Here is a 17,365-nt window from a genome sequence, read left to right on the forward strand (position 1 = left end):
GTGTCCTATTGTATTTGATTTGTATTGCAGTCTTTCGATATTGTTGGGAAATACCGTAATATACAGTCCCCAGGAAACCAGGCAGGTTCTTATTTTTTTATTTATTTATTGTACTGTCTCTATTTCAAATTATGTAGTCACCTAACATGTAGCAGTGTTTCAAAATGTCTGCCTTATTTTTTTGGTTATATGTTACTGGTTAAACAGACTGCTGTCCGTATATACTCATTTAGGTGACAATGCCACCTAATTATCCATCGCTTACCTACTGCTATCAATGGTAAGTGTAATATTGAGATACAGAACAGGCTAGATGTAAAAGTATGATATTCCACTGTCCTGTAGGGCAAGCTGCCTATCTTAAAGATGCTGGATGAACTGTCAAACATCTAAGACTGTATTCTAAAATAGTATGCCTTATGTATTCTCAGGACACAATGGCCCAGATTTATCAATTAGTTTGAGAAAAAAACTGTGTTGTTTGCACATAGCAACCAATCTCAGCTTTCATTTTTACCAGAGCCTGTTTGGTTTTACCCAGCTCAGCTTTCATATCCTGTCAGTTTTTGTTTTAGACAAATTGCTAAACCTGGGCCAAAAGCTGAACCATTTTATTTTCCCTATTTGACCCAGTCTGAAGGTAGTAATATTTTGCAGTGTGTGTATATATATATATATATATATATATACCGTAGTCTAAAAACGTTAAGGTTATTACATTAAAAGCCATACAGGGAATAGTTCATTTTGTAATTTAGCCTTGTCTATGTGTATAAAAGACCAGAATGGTGGTTGAAAGCTTAATAAAATTAACCCAATTTTCTGTAGCAGAAATATCCTTTGGCCCAGTCCTATAAAAGTGTAGGTTCAGTTGGCACACGGGAAGGCATCACCCAAGCTCAAAAGAGTTTACACTGAGCGGTACATTGTAATGAAATGGGAATTTGAAGCAATGTTTAAACAGCTGTGCTTGTTTGAATAACATTTTTCGATTTTTTTTTTTCCCAGCCATAAGTGGACAGAAAAAAAGAGCTCAACACTTAAAGCTTTAAAATTGGCATGTAGCCTAAAAATGTCAATTACCGTATATACTCGAGTATAAGCCGAGTTTTTCAGCACGATTTTTCGTGCTGAAAACACCCCCCTCGGCTTATACTCGAGTGAACTCCCCCACCCGCAGTGGTCTTCAACCTGCGGACTTCCAGAGGTTTCAAAACTACAACTCCCAGCAAGCCAGGGCAGCCATCGGCTGTCCGGGCTTGCTGGGAGTTGTAGTTTTGAAACCTCCGGAGGTCCGCAGGTTGAAGACCACTGCGGCCTTCAACATCATCCAGCCCCCTCTCACCCCCTTTAGTTCTGAGTACTCACCTCCGCTCGGCGCTGGTCCGGTCCTGCAGGGCTGTCCGGTAAGGAGGTGGTCCGGTGAGGAGGTGGTCCGGGCTGCTATCTTCACCGGGGAGGCCTCTTCTGAGCGCTTCGGGCCCGGCCTCAGAATAGTCACGTTGCCTTGACATGACGCAGATGCGTCGTTGTCAAGGCAACGGCTCTATTCCGGGCCGGAAGCGCGGAGAAGAGGCGCCCCCGGTGAAGATAGCAGCCCGGACCACCTCCTCACCGGACCACCTCCTTACCGGACAGCCCTGCAGGACCGGACCAGCGCCGAGCGGAGGTGAGTACTCAGAACTAAAGGGGGTGAGAGGGGGCTGGATGATGTTGAAGGCCGCAGTGGTCTTCAACCTGCGGACCTCCGGAGGTTTCAAAACTACAACTCCCAGCAAGCCCGGACAGCCGATGGCTGCCCGGGCTTGCTGGGAGTTGTAGTTTTGAAACCTCTGGAGGTCCGCAGGTTGAAGACCACTGAGGGCGAATGATGAGAAGAGGATGATGAAGGGGGGGGGGGGTGTGGGGATGATGAAGGGGGGATGTGTGGGATAAGGGGATGTGTGGGATGATGACAAGGGGATGATGAAGGGGGGATGTGTGGGATAAGGGGATGTGTGGGATGATGACAAGGGGATGATGAAGGGGGGATGTGTGGGATGATGACAAGGGGATGATGAAGGGGGGATGTGTGGGATGATAAGGGGATGTGTGGGATGATGACAAGGGGATGATGAAGGGGGGATGTGTGGGATGATGACAAGGGGATGATGAGGATGTTAATGACGGGTCTGGATGATGACAGGGGGGGATGAGGTATTTCCCACCCTAGGCTTATACTCGAGTCAATAACTTTTCCTGGGATTTTGGGTTGAAATTAGGGGTCTTGGCTTATACTCGGGTCGGCTTATACTCGAGTATATACGGTAGTTATTTGTGAAAATGCAAGACTACAGAAAAAAAAAACCACATAAAAAACTAAATGTTTGTAGCCCATTTTAATGTCTGCTGCAGTGTGTATTTGTACAAAAACAGCAGGTAAATGTACTTTTTTTTTTTTTTGTTTGCAAACATGTATCCTACAAATGTGTTTCGTGTGAACTCTGTTAAAGTAGTTTTAAAACCGATCATAGTGGAAACGCTCAGTCTCAATCACATTGCTTTGCAAGTTCCAGCAGTCGACTATGCAACTAGGAATCCAAAGACTCTTTGGTGTATTTGCTGTATTTGAAAATTCATAGTTATCAAGTTATTTCTATCCAGGTACGTCTGCTTTTAAGCGAAATAAGCCATCTAATAGGAAAGACTGACAGTTTTGGCAAAGTCTGTAATAAAGTTGGGATTTAAGGTGGACATACACATTAGATACAAGAAGGTTGATATAAACACGATTGCCAGATGACTGGTCACTCCTTTTGATCAAGCCATACTTTTTAGTCCATATTGGCCTGTTAGTTGTTGGAGCTTATGTTAAGTCATCCTAGACTGAGGATGATTGTTCGTATAACATAAAAAGTAGTACAATGAAAAATGAGCAGCTGCTATTTCATAGCAACCAATCAAAATGCAGTTTTCTAAAAAAAAAAAAATATTCCATTGGCACTGTAAAGGAATGTGATATGGTGGCAGGGTGTGATATGGTATTAGGTGGGATTTTAAGCAAGTCCATGTAGGACTATGAATCAGAATTGAAAGGATCAGAGTAACCTGTGATGCTCTTAGTTTGGGTCATTTGACCTGTGGTCCGAACAGGACTTCGATGTCCCAACCCCCAGAAACAAGACTTAGCCCAAGCTATGGTCTGATGGTTGGAACTAACAGCTTTCAGACAGTGACTTGCAACCAAAATAAGCCCATGATCTCATGCTATGCTGAAAATTTTAAAAAGCTCCACTGGAATTTTTTATATATATATATATTTTAGAACCTATAGAGATATCGATGCAGACCAGAAGGTAACATGCTGTTTTAAATGTATGGATCCCACAAGAATAACACATGGATCAACATCATCTTATCTATTGTTTTAAAGGGAATCTGTCATCAGCATCACCCACACCATTGATGACAATGGTTTGCAGATCCGTGGCTTTTTTCTTTTGATATTTCTTTTTTTTATGCAAATGAAGGAGCTTGGTGCACACAGAGCATTCCCAATCCCTAAGTGCTCGGCCTGGATCTTTTTAGTAACACCCTCCTCCGATGCAGAATGAAGTGCCACTCTCCATCTAGACCCCCTCTCCTCTGCTGTGAAATATCTCTTGTGAGAGATATCACAGTGGAGGAGAGGTGTCTAGATGCAGCAAAGAAGAAACAGCACAGGGAAGAAGGGAGCAACTAGGAGGATGACATCCAGATATCACAGTGCACTTGGGGCCTGGGAACTACCCATGTGCACCAAGCTCCTTCACTTGTAGAAAAAGACAAAAATTCATATCTAAAGAAAGAAGCCACGGATCTGCCAGTAAGTGCTGTTGTCACTACAAGCCTATACGAAATGGTTAGTGAGTTAGTGCGGGTTATGCTGATAACAAATTCCCATTAAAGCATGAAAAAGTCCTAGCCATGATATTGTCAAGTCACCCTGTAGAGGGTGAAACATTGCCAAAACCCTTGTGATGCCTAATCTTAAGGATTGCAATACAAAACAAGAAGACCATCTGTTTATCAGAATGGTGACATAAGATAGCATCCTTAATTGAATGTGAATTTATAAAAAATTTATTTTGTATTAAGATCTTAAAATCTGTTGTACTCACACTTAGCCATCAAAGGCATGGTTAGAACAGATCAGATCCAAAGACCTTTACTTTATATATATATATATTATATATTATTTAATGATATAAGACCTTAATTCAATAAGCCTTTAGTATCTCATTGACATCTGTTAATAAGATATTAGGGATATAAAGCCATACTTTAGGTCTAAATAATGTAATGAATCTTGACAGCTCTTTTTGCCTTGTTTTAAAACTAGGTGTCTTAATCCTGCCATCCAAGGAAATGTATTGAATATATTCCATTCCTGTTGCCAGCCACTTTTTAGATCATTTTTGCTGATGTCACAATAAAAATCCTGCCCATGGAAGAAAGGGGATTGCGTCATGTTGACACAACAACATTCGTTACTGTAACTACACAGTTTTAAGTAATTTTGGTTGTAATAAACCAGTCACTGTATTAAATGTAATGTAGGTTGCCAAGGGACTGTAAAGCAATGTACTTTCTGTACTGCGTATTTGTTACTGTGGAGAGAATGCACACAGGCTTCATAATGCATCCAACAGACCACTACAAGATTTGTATTTCATTATTGTATATAAACATGTACTTTATAAAAAATAAAACCTGTCTCATTTTATATTTTCTGTTTAAATTTTTTGTGTTAATTTATAACTTCAGAAAATTAAAGGGTAATGAAATTTAATGGTGTGTGATAAGATGCGTTATCAAAAAATATTTATTAGGGGTATATTCTGTAAAATGGCATAAGGAATTTTAGGGTGCACATACACTTGGATGGCCACCTTTTTATTTGAGCGACACATCTAGTAGGAGTCTTTACCTCTTCTGGCCTTCAGAACCACAGCAATTCATTCTGGCATAGATTCCACTGGGTGTTAAAGGAGTACTACGCCCCTAGACATCTCATCCCCTATCCAAAGGACAGGGGAAGGGGATAAGATGACTGATCGTGGGTGTCCCGCAGCTGGGACCCCCACGATCTCTGTTCAAAACCTGGCGTTCATTTAGAATGCTGGGTGCGGGCAGCAGGGGTCGTGACATCACAACCACGCCCCCTTGTGATACCATGCCACCCCCATGCAAGTCTATGGCTGCCACGCCCCCTCCCATAGACTTGCATTGAGGGGGCGAGGCGTGACGTCACAATGGGGCATGTCCGTGACATGACTCCACTCCAAGCGTTTGGAACAAAATGTTCCGAATGCTGGGGCAGCGGAGTACCCCTTTAATGTTCTGCATCCATTTACCAATGCAGACATGATAGCTGCTTGTGTAGATTTCAATACACATCACCTAACAAATGTATTAAGCGGTGTGCGCTTTATTAATAAATTATGAAAACTAAAAGCCAGCAGAATTTTTCTTAAGACCAGCATGTGAAATGCCAATTCTTGACCAACTATTGTGCCATGGTGCAATGTCCTGCTGTAAGTGTCTTTCTGCAATGAAAGGAGCATGCTGGCTATTAGCGGCGGCTCCCAGCTACTGAGAACAGCAGGGGGCGGCAGAGTATGGAGCAGGCATGAGTCTGGAGCCCGCTCCATACTCAAATTTGAGCACCGCCGTGCTTGTCAGGTCCGGCCCTGTTTGCCCGAAGCCAAAAAAATTCACCTGCCCGGGCGTCGGGCGATAGGAGTTCCACATCCCTGCACTGTAATAAAGTGGACGTTTAGCATATGTTTACCTTTATTGTATACAGATAACTAATATGGCTGAATTAACTCTTATGATCTTGTGCCTATTCTTAAAATATTAAGCTGAAATTGTAACAAATTCCAATCTTTTAAACAAAGATACTTAATTGTTTTGCAATCTAAAGCCAGGCTCCAGTGATCAGAAGTGGTTCAGGAAATCAAGCAGAATAGGACGTGCTGGTGCATGCAGGCCTGGACACTTCAAACTGACGGGCCGCCTGCTTGGTGTCAGTTTGAATTTTCACCTCGGTGGTCTGTAAGGAAAAAAAAGCTGCATTGCCCTGTTAAAAGAGGTATTTAAGGTGGTGTCTGATTTATGGATCGCTCATAAAAGCCATTTACAAGACGTTTGTGTATAGTTTATCCAACATACGTGTCATAAGCATCTTTTTGGTGGCAGATCAGCAGTTACATTCGTCATGAATGTCAGAAAGGAAAAGGTGCCTGCACCCATCTTCTTCCCTCAGGACTGACTTTAACACTTATTGTTTATAATAAATAGATGTTATCATATCATTTTTAAGACCCTTTTCGTAATAAGAAAATGTTTACTTATACTATGTATGATACTGCATTACTGTAGGTTGAGAAATAAACAGAATGAAAGACTAGTCCAATATAATATCAAGTTTAGTATATACTTGACTCTAATGAATAGACACTGACAGGTCTCCACAGTTAGTTTCTAAGAAAGTGTTAAATGGTTATTTAAAGCTGGGGCAAATCCTCCAGGATAAGAAAAACAGAGCTAATTTCTTCCAAAAATAACACCACCTTTGTCCTCAGGATGTATATGATGTTGCAGCTCAGTTCCGTTGAACTGAATGTGCCAAGTTGTAATACCACAAATGCAGGTGTAGTTTTTACCAATATGCAGATTCCATAATTTAGTACCTGCCTCAGTGACACAGGCACAATTTTATAGTAGTTATGGATTGGCCTTGAGCCTACGATGCAAAATTAGAAAACATTTACAGCAGAAGTCACCTAAATACCATGACTAAATGGACTAACAGTCTTGTGCGCCTGCTACCACTTCATTTACTTTCCATTGAACAAATTGAGATAGCCGAGCTGATAGATGCATGACTGTTGCATCATTCAGATGGAGACTCAGTAACTTTCTCAAAATCCGGTAGATCTAAGTGTTCAGACATAGCAATAATACATATAAAACTTATCCTGTTGATGGGTGATAAATGTTTGTGGGACAAGGTTTGCTATGGCAATGTACATGTCACAATGTACAGGCTATGTTCCCTAACTATTCCTAACACCCCTCATAGTAACATAGTTCATAAGGTTGAAAAAAGACCAGAGTCCATCAAGTTCAACCTATATCCCTAATGAGTCCCTACTGAGTTGATCAGTAAGAAGGAAAAAAAAAACTCATACTAGAGGTAAAAATTCCTTCCCGACTCCAAATATGGCAGTCAGAATAAATCCCTGGATCAACGTTCTGTCCCTATAAATCTAGTATACATAACCAGCAATGCTATTATTCTCCAAAAATGCATCCAAACCCCTTTTAAATTATTTTACAGAGTTCACCATGACCACATCCTCCGGGAGAGAATTCCACAGTCTCACTGCTCTTACAGTAAAGAACCCCCATCTGTGCTGGTGTAGAAACCTTTCCTCTAAACGTAGTGGATGCCCCCTTGTTATAGATACAGTCCTGGGTATAAATAGATTATGGGAAAGATCTCTGTACTGTCTCCTGATATATTTATCCCCTTAAGGACTGGGGGTTTTTCCGTTTTTGCACTTTCGTTTTTTGCTCCTTGCCTTTAAAAAATCATAACTCTTTCAACTTTGCACCTAAAAATCCATATGATTGCTTATTTTTTGCACCACCAATTCTACGTTGTAATGACATCAGTCATTTTGCCCAAAAATCTACAGTGAAACGGAAAAAAAAAATCATTGTGCGACAAAATTAAAAAAAAAAACGCCGTTTTGTAAATTTTGGAGGCTTCCGTTTCTACGTAGTACATTTTTCGGTAAAAATGACACCTTATCTTTATTCTGTAGGTCCATACGATTAAAATGATACCCTACTTATATAGTTTTGCTTTTGTCGTACTTCTGGAAAAAATCATAACTACATGCAGGAAAATTAATACGTTTAAAGTTGTGATTTTCTGACCCCTATAACTTTTTTTTTTTTTTCCGCGTATGGGGCGGTATTAGGGCTCATTTTTTGAGCCGTGATCTGAAGTTTTTAATTTTTGCATTGATAGGACTAATTGATCGCTTTTTATTCATTTTTTCATGATATAAAAAGTGACCAAATATGCACAATTTTGGACTTTGAAATTTTTTTGCGCGTACGCCATTGACCGTGCGGTTTAATTAATGATATAGTTTTATAATTCGGACATTTCTGCACGTGGCGATACCACATATGTTTATTTTTATTTACACTGTGTTTTTTTTTTCTATGGGAAAAGGGGGGTGATTCAAACTTTTAATAGGGGAGGGGTTAAATGATCTTTATTCACTTTTTTTTCACTTTTTTTTTTTGCAGTGTTATAGCTCCCATAGGGACCTATAACACTGCACACACTGATCTTTCACATTGATTATTGGTTTTTCATAGGAAACCAGTGATCGATGATTCTGCCGCTTGACTGCTCATGCCTGGATCTCAGGCACTGAGCAGTCATTCGGCGATCGGACAGCGAGGAGGCAGGTAGGGACCCTCCGGCTGTCCTGCAAGCTGTTCGGCATGCCGCGATTTCACCGCGGCTATCCCGAACAGCCCACTGAGCTAACCGGCAGTTACTTTCACTTTTAGGCGCGTGGCTCAGCTTTGAGCGCGAACCGGCTAAAGGGTTAATAGCGTGCGGTACCGCGATCAGTGCCGCGCGCTATTAGCGGCCGGGTCCCGCCTTCACTATGACGCCGGGCCCACCGAGATATGATGCGGGGTCACCGTGGGACCACGTTATATCACGGGAGCGGGACCAAGGACGTACTCATACGTCCTTGGTCCTTAAGGGGTTATACATAGTTATTAGGTCTCCCCTAAGCCTTCTTTTTTGTAAACTAAATAACCCTAATTCTGATAATCTTTCTGGGTACTGTAATCCTCCCATTCCCCGTATTACCCAGGTTTCCCGTCTTTGAACCCTCTCCAGCTCCACTTTATCTTTCTTGTACACTGGTGCCCAGTACTGTACACAGTGTTCTATGTGTTGTCTGACTAGTGATTTGTACAGCGGTAGAATTATTTCCTTGTCGTGGGCATCTATGCCCCTATTGATGCACCCCATGATTTTTTTTTTATTTGTTTTGGCAGTAGCTGCCCGACACTGGTCACTGCAGCTAAATTTACTGTTATCTAAGACTCCTAAAACCTTTTCCACATCCGTCGTCCCAAGTGTTCTCCCATTTAATACATAATCCCAGATTTTCCTCCCCATGTGCATTAGCCTACATTTATCAGTGTTGAACCTCATCTATCACTTCCCAGCCCAAACCTCCAACCTATCCAGACCCATTTGTAACAGTGCACTGTCCTCTATTGTGTTTACCACTTTACAGAGTTTAGTATCATCTGCAAAGATTACTACTTTACTATTCAACCCCTCTACAAGGTCATTAATGAATATATTAAATAGGACAGGACCCAAGACTGACCCCTGTGGTACCCCACTAGTAACAGTCACCCAATCAGAATAAGTAATTACCACTAATTACCATTAATAACCACCCTCTGTTTCCTATCACTGAGCCAGTTACTTATCCACTTACACACATTCTCCCCCAGCCCAATCCTTCTCATTTTATGCACCAAGCTTTTATGTGGCACCGTATCAAATGTTTTGGAAAAATCCAGATATGCGACATCCAGCGATTCCCCCTTGTCCAGTCTGGGGCTCACCACCTCATAAAAGCTAATCAGGTTAGTTTGACAGGACCGATCCCTCATAAAGCCATGCTGATATGGAGTCACATAAATTTTTATCAAGATACCCCAAAATAGCATCTCTTAGAAAACCCTCAAACAATTTACATACAACGGAGGTTAAACTAACAGGTCTATAATTCCCTGGGTCACCTTTTGTCCCCTTTTTAAATATTGGCACCTCATTTGCCATGCACCAGTCCTGGGGAACAGTCCCTGTTACTATAGAGTCCCTGAATATTAAAGATAGGGGTCTGTCTATTACATTACTTAATTCCTTTAGAACACGGGGGTGAATGCCATCTGGACCTGGCGATTTGTCTATTTAGATTTTTCGTAGGCGGCACTGTACTTCTTCCTGGGCTAGACAGGTGACCTGCACTGGGGAATTTACCTTGTCTTGCTGTATTTCACCTGGCATTTCATATTCCTTGGTGAATACTGTGGAGAAGAATTCGTTTAATATATTTGCTTTTTTCTGATCCTCGTTTATAATTTCTTCTTTATCGTTTTTTAAAGGGCCTACACTTTCATTTTTGACCTTTTCACTATTTATATAGTTAAAGAACATTTTGGGGTTAGTTTTACTCTCTTTGGCAATGAGTCTTTCTGTCTCTATTTTTGAAGCTTTTATCTGTTTTCTATTCATCCATATTGGTTTTCTTTTATTTCTGACCCTTTTATTCCCATAAGGTATATACATCTTACAGTGAGAGTTTAAGATATTTTTAAAAGTCTCCCATTTAGTGTCACTATTCTTGTTTTTGAGGACATTATCCCATTTTATATTGTTAAGGGCTTCTCTGAGTTGGTCAAACTTTGCCTTCCTAAAGTTCATTGTTTTTGTGGCCCCTCGAGAGATTCCCTTATTGAAGAACAAGTTATAATGTATTATATTATGATCACTATTTCCTAGGTGCCCTACTACTTGCACATTAATTACTCTGTCAGGTCTGTTGGTTAATATTAAGTCTAGTAGGGCGCCCCCTCTGGTCGGGCTCTGCACCATTTGGGACAGATAATTGTCTTTAGCTATAGTCAGAAACCTGTTTCCTTTATGAGATTCACAGGACTCAGTTTCCCAGTTTATATCAGGATAGTTAAAGTCCCCCATTATTATCACCTCATTCTGATTTGCTGCCTTGTTTATTTGCCTCATTAATTGATCTTCTGCCTCTTCCATTATGTTTGGTGGCTTATAGCAAACCCCTATCAGACTTTTTTTTATCTCCATATATTTCTACCCATATTGACTGCACATTATCGTTTCCCTCCCATATATCCTCCCGCAGTGTGGCCTTCAGACTGGACTTTACATAAAGACAGACTCCTCCCCCTTTCCGTTTTGTCCGGTCCTTCCTGAATAGACTATAACCCTGTATGTTGACCGCCCAGTCACAGGTATCGTCCAACCAAGTCTCTGTTATACCCACTATGTCATAATTCTCCTCAGACATCAACCCCTTCAGTTCATCTGTTTTATTGGTCAGACTTCTGGCATTAGTCAACATGCAATACAATGGTGTATGTTTTTTCTTCCTTTGAAGCCTAACCCTATTAACTATTCTAACCCCTCACTCCGCTCCACCCCCAGGCACATTAATAAGTCCCCCCTCTCTATCTTTACTATCTTCCCCCTCTATGTTGTAGGTTCTCTCCCCCCCCCCCCCAGTGCCTAGTTTAAACACTCCTCCACCCTTCTAACCATCTTCTCCCCAAGCACAGCTGCACCCTCCCCATTGAGGTGCAGCCTGTCCCTATGGTAGAGGCGGTAACTGACAGCGAAGTCGGCCCAGTTCTCCATGAACCCAAACCCCTCCTTCCTACACCAGCTTTTTGAGCCACTTGTTTACCTCCCTGATCTCCCGCTGCCTCTCTGGCTTTAAAAAGCTCTGTATCATACCTTTATTCTTGCTCACAGCAGGAGAAAGTGGGCGTTTCCTAGCGGGGCATGACACCACTGAAGCCTGCTGGGGACCACTTCCGCCCTCACAGGTTGCAGTGCTGTGATGAATAGAAGACCTCAAGCTGGCTCTATGCATGTTTCAGTGAGGCTCTTTGCAGCTTTCAGTGAGGCTCTGTGCAACTGTCAATCAAGCTAAGAGCAGAGAAGCACTTCCTGAGTATGGTCTACTGCCAAGCCGGGAGGAGACAAAACTAACTGTATTAATTGTGGCAGGGAACAGAACAGAGTCACCTAGTGCCCTTTTTTTGTATTACACTTTTATGTTGATAATTTTAAAAGCAAATAAATAGAAAAGTGTCTGCTTATTACACAAGGAACACTATATGAAAAAAGTTTTATTTGGAAACAGGTACTCTTTAAATAAATATAACAATGTTTCTCTGCTGAAGACTTTTTAAATTAAATAGTAATTATAATAAAGGCAAATCATGTGGCCACAGGATGTCCTGTATGTGTCGCTGAGCTATTAGTGTCCTTTGTATCACTAGTAGGGATAACACCAACTGTTGTATGGGATGGCTTCCCAGATTATTACACCAGCAGTTGGGGCGGTGTGTCACTCCACAGCAAGGGCAGAAAGAGAGCTTAGCTCAAGGCCTTCGCGTTCAAATATGACCTATGTTGGATTCCAGTACTCAGATTCATCAATAAAGACAATACTGTCCAGTCCGTAACATTCCAGGTTTCTTGTTCGTGATACCACTGCAAACAAAAGAAATGGCGACTGTCGGTCAATGACAGGACATGTAATGGGCCCCATGATACCAATTTCTTTCTGCTGAGCACCTGGAAATGGTCCGGGCAGAGACAGGCATGTGTCTAAATAGTGGACAAGGAAATTATGAGAGCTGCTCACGTTTGTCGACGGATCAAATGATCCTCTACTGGTGGTCTGTTTCAACTGTCCAGAGTCTGTTTGCCGTGTATGCATGCCCTCTTGTTATCACTGCTCCCAACACCTCCTTATGGTTTGGTTAGAATGGCCTCGATGGTGGGCAATACATTGAAACATTCTACTTCAATCAGATGATGCACCCTCCTGGGCAAAATGTTATCTATGTTATCAACAATCTCTTAACAGGATGTGCATTACCCAAAAGAAGCCTGTTTGAGCCTTTTTATTGGGCAGCCGGTAAAACATTTTCCTGCCTTCTTGTGGAAGATAAGGTGTTTAATCAGACTACATATGTACATTTTTTTTTTGTTGTTTTTAATTCTCAATTTTGTTATTTTGCAGGAAACCACCATATTTTCAAAATGAGCAAATATAATCTTCCCTACCTATTCAAAAGACAATTTATTGACCTGTTGGCAGGTATGATATATATTATATATAATACATGGGAGGAGATTTATCAAAACCTGTTCAGTGGAAAAGTTGCTGAGTTGCCCATAGCAACCAATCAGACAGCTTCTTTCATTTTTGAAAAGGCCTGTGAAAAATTTAAAGAACCAATCTGATTGGTTGCTATGGGCAACTCAGCAACTTTTCCTCTGGACAGGTTTTGATAAATCAAAAGATATCTCAGTCCTCTAGGTTATATGAGTGAAATTAGTGGAGAAAAATAATAATAAAAATATAACTATGTGATATTAGAAATCAGGTATATAGGTAATGGTATATAGTAAATAAATCGGATGTTATTCTATGCAAATAAGTAACATAAATGGAAACAATACAAATACATTTATTAAAGGGGTACTCCCGTGGAAAACTTTTTTTTTTTTTTTTAATCAACTGGTGCCAGAAAGTTAAACAGATTTGTAAATGACTTCTATTAAAAAAAATCTTAATCCTTCCAGTACTTTTTAGAGACTGTATACTACAGAGGAAATGCTTTTCTTTTTTGGATTTCACTTCTGTCATGACCACAGTTCTCTCTGCTGACCTCAGCTATCCATTTTAGGAACTGCCAGAGCAGCATATGTTTGCTATGGGGATTTTCTCCTGCTCTGTACAGTCCCTAAAATGGACAGCAGAGGTCAGCAGAGAGCACTGTGCTCGTGACAATCCAAAAAGAAAAGCATTTTCGTTGTAGTAAACAGCCCCTAAAAAGTACTGGAAGGATTTAGATTTTTTTAATAGAAGTAATTTACAAATCTGTTTAACTTTTTTGCACCAGTTGATTTAAAAAAAAAAGTTTTCCACGGGAGTACCTCTTTAAGATATCGGTGAACTAGGTGGTGTAGTCACAGGGCCCTTGTGACTCACAACCAATACATATAATAATTTGTATAAAATACAATCATAAAACAATAATATATAAAATGCTGCTAGTATATATTTACTTTGTTTAGAATGAGCTGGTATCTGTAACTGCCTTTTGTGTGATACAGCTTGAACAGTACTTTTTAGGGAAAGCTGGGATTTGTAGTCTCCGTGGGTTAAGTCACATATATCATATACCCACTTGATATATTCATTGGTGGTATAATAGATAACAAATGTGGGTAGTGACTGTTATTGCCAGTATTTGTAGGGCATGCTGGGATTTATAGTCTCCGCAAGTGAGATCGTTGATGGTATAGTGGATAACAACCAAAAAATAGTTGATGTCCGTTGCGCTCGTTAATGCCCATTGTGCACCACTGGCAGGCTCCTCTGTTAGTCGCCAAACAAATAGACTGAGAATCCGAAGGTAGAAAACAAGATAGATCTATCTGGAAGATAGAAATGATTCGCGGACTGCGCCGCTTCCTAGAGATTAACGATCTGCGTCGCTCCGTTGGTAGAATTGCGGACTGTGCCCTCCAATAGGTAGAATGATAAGTGATAGGAGATGGGCCAGGTGGAACAGTGTCCTCGTGGATGCCTGGCAGGATGTTGGTGTATTTGCACACCAGATGTAGGAAAGGCAGTTAGAACTTAAATACTAATAGTAGTAAAAGACAGCAATGTAGGTTTAAAATATCAATTGGCTGGACGGGTTTCAGGATAGAAATCCTTTCTTCAGCAGCCTGTGTGGAATACAAGATAATTATAGTGATGTTCCTTTTTGCATAGAATTTATAGCCAGAGAGTGGATGTGATTGGTTATGCCATTTTGATGGCAAGTGCATGCCAATTAGTGTGCATGACAATCAGTGTACTGAACATGGTTGCATTTGGGATTGGAGTTTAAAGTCAAATTGTAACAAAACAAGGAATGTATTTTACATAGAGAATGGATGGTGAAATAATGTAGTTTATGAACATAAATTTGGTAAATAGTGAGTAACAAATAATTGGTGAAAAATAAATAAAATGAATTTGGATTCCTATATGACAATGGAGGACAAAGTAAAGAAATATCTGCTATGATATGCAGAAAGACTCATAGCGATTTACAGTAGGAAATAATTGCAAGAAAATTAATAAAAATTAAATAAATAAAAATAAAGATAAAAATAATAAAAAAATAAGAATAAAAATGTAAGATGAAAAAATATGAGATGAAAAAATTTATAAAAAATATATAAATATAAAAAATAAAATAAAAATAAAAAATATAATAAAAATGAAAGTGGTGGTCAGTATGCCTGCCCTACGGAGGTCCTGAGGTATGTACTACTCCTGATCTCCTGATCTGCTCTAGCTCTCTCCTCCTACCCCTCTCCCCCCCTCCCACTTCCTCTCTCTTCATCCCTGCGTTTTTCTTCCTTGTCTTTCTCCCTTTTTTTCGCTCCTCCTGCATCTCAATTGGACTGGCAGCATTTTACCACTCGTTCATCGCCAATTCCAGCCTCAGGCTCCCATTCGTAGCCCTGACCTCTCTGTCTGCTGATTGAACCCTACATAGTATTGCGAGTATTGTCTTACTTTCCTTATGCATAGGCATTGCACCCCCTCTTCTATTGTCTCACATATTATTCTGATTGTGCTGAGCCCTAGTGTGCCTGGTGCCTTATTGGCGACTTCAGCTGCTTCTGACTGCATGTCGGTTCTCTTCTTTGTGCCTTAGTTGTATGAGTGCCTTGATTTGACATGATTGTGCATTTCCTTGTTACTTGGTCCTACCGCCCTGTTGGTTTTATACTTATCTTCTGGATACTTGGAAAAAATTTCAGTGAGTGAAAATGTAAATATAGATATATATATATATATATATATAAATGAGAATGAAAATGAGACACTGGAACATATATATAGACTGATAGCTGATTATTAGGTTGGACCGGAAATCATACTGTTGTAAAATCCAGTAGGGCACAAGCTAAGGATCTGTCACCTCACTGGTAGACAGCCTGCAGAAGACAGGCCATGGGCGAGGTCCCCAACTGGAAAAGGTCCAATCTTCACTATGTTCAGATGAAACCAAATAATTCTATCTCTTTTCATTTAGACCTGCTGGGGCGAAGCTTTCAAAATCAAATATCTTATGGGATTCGGCCCTCGACATGGCCGAAATATAGTTCCCTCCCCTCCAGTTCTTTTAACAGTTTCTAGGGCAGCAAATGTGATTTTTGAAGGGTTCATATTACGGAATTTTTTTAAATGGATTGATAGTGGGTGCTTGTCACTACCTTTTTTAATATTGTAAAAATGTTCGGCCATCCATGTTTTTAGTTCTCGTTTGGTTCAGCCAATGTATTGCTTGTGGCAAGGGCATTCTAAAATATAAATAACTTCTTTTGTGTGGCAGGTTAATAGTTAATTAATTTCCCATTCAAAATTATTAGTTTTTGAGGTTACTTTGACGTTTTTTTGGGGGAAATTGGTGCCCTTGCAGCTAGAGCAGATTCCACATCTGAAAAAGCCTGCTTTTGATAACCATGTGTTGTCTGTTTTCGTTGATGTTTTTTTTTTGTTTAACCGTGGGGGCCACCTTTAAACCTAGATTGGGAGCCTTTTTTTTTTAAAGATTAATGGCAGTTTTGGAAGTGTTGGGGCTAAAATGTTGTCATTACTGACAAAATGCCTGTTTTTTGTATATTTTTTGTAACTGTTTTGTGGTCTTTGCAAAAGGGAATTATGATTTTGGAAGTATTGTCTATATTTGTAGTGTTGTCAAGTGTTTGTTCTTTAAATAATTCATTTCTGTTGAGTTTTTGTTCTTTCTTGAGGGGCTCTTGTAATGTGATTTCTAGGTACTCTTTGATTCTGAATTGATGCATCATGTCAGATGTTTCTTTATTGAATTTTTCTTCCTGTGTGCAATTTCTCTTTAGTTTTCTAATTTGGCTGCTGGGAATGTTCAGTAGCCCATGGGGTAGATGGCAGCTGGAAAATAAAATGTAACAATTTTTGTGCAATGTAGTTTATTTCCAGATACTGAGATTTGTAGGTCTAGAAATTCAACTTTTTCCTGACTGATATTTGGTGAAAGTGTAATGTTATAAATATTGGTGTTCAGATCTAAAAGAAAAATGTGTAACTGTGTTTCTGTTCCTTTCCAAATCGAAATGAATATATTCGCATAGCTGGGCGCGAATTTGGTGCCTATGGCAGTCCCTGTGATTTGTTGGTAATACTCCCCTCAAAGTAAAAGTAATTATGTGTCAAAATAAAATAAATATATTGTATTGTGAATTCTATTTGTTCATGTGGAATCTGGGCTTGTTGTAGGAAGTGACTTACTGCTGTTGTGCCTATATCGTGTTGAATAATGTTATATAATGAGTTGACGTCTAATGTAACTAAAATATTATTGGATTCCCAGACCAGATTTTCAATGATTTTGATGA

At 40.1% G+C, this 17,365-nt stretch overlaps 1 protein-coding gene across 1 annotated transcript in view; it reads left to right on the forward strand.

The window, feature by feature from the left end:
* The first annotated feature begins 6,015 nt into the window (after nucleotides 1-6,015).
* TEX29 (testis expressed 29) overlaps nucleotides 6,016-17,365 on the forward strand; it is a 31,047-nt gene continuing 19,697 nt past the window's right edge. The window contains exons 1-2 of the mRNA XM_056560499.1: nucleotides 6,016-6,115; nucleotides 12,939-13,016. Of these exons, the coding sequence (XP_056416474.1) occupies nucleotides 12,959-13,016 (58 nt within the window). The 5' untranslated portion in view covers nucleotides 6,016-6,115; nucleotides 12,939-12,958. The remainder of the gene's footprint in view (nucleotides 6,116-12,938; nucleotides 13,017-17,365) is intronic.

Source organism: Hyla sarda, chromosome 2 (assembly GCF_029499605.1).
Source record: "Hyla sarda isolate aHylSar1 chromosome 2, aHylSar1.hap1, whole genome shotgun sequence".
Lineage (NCBI taxonomy): Eukaryota > Metazoa > Chordata > Amphibia > Anura > Hylidae > Hyla > Hyla sarda.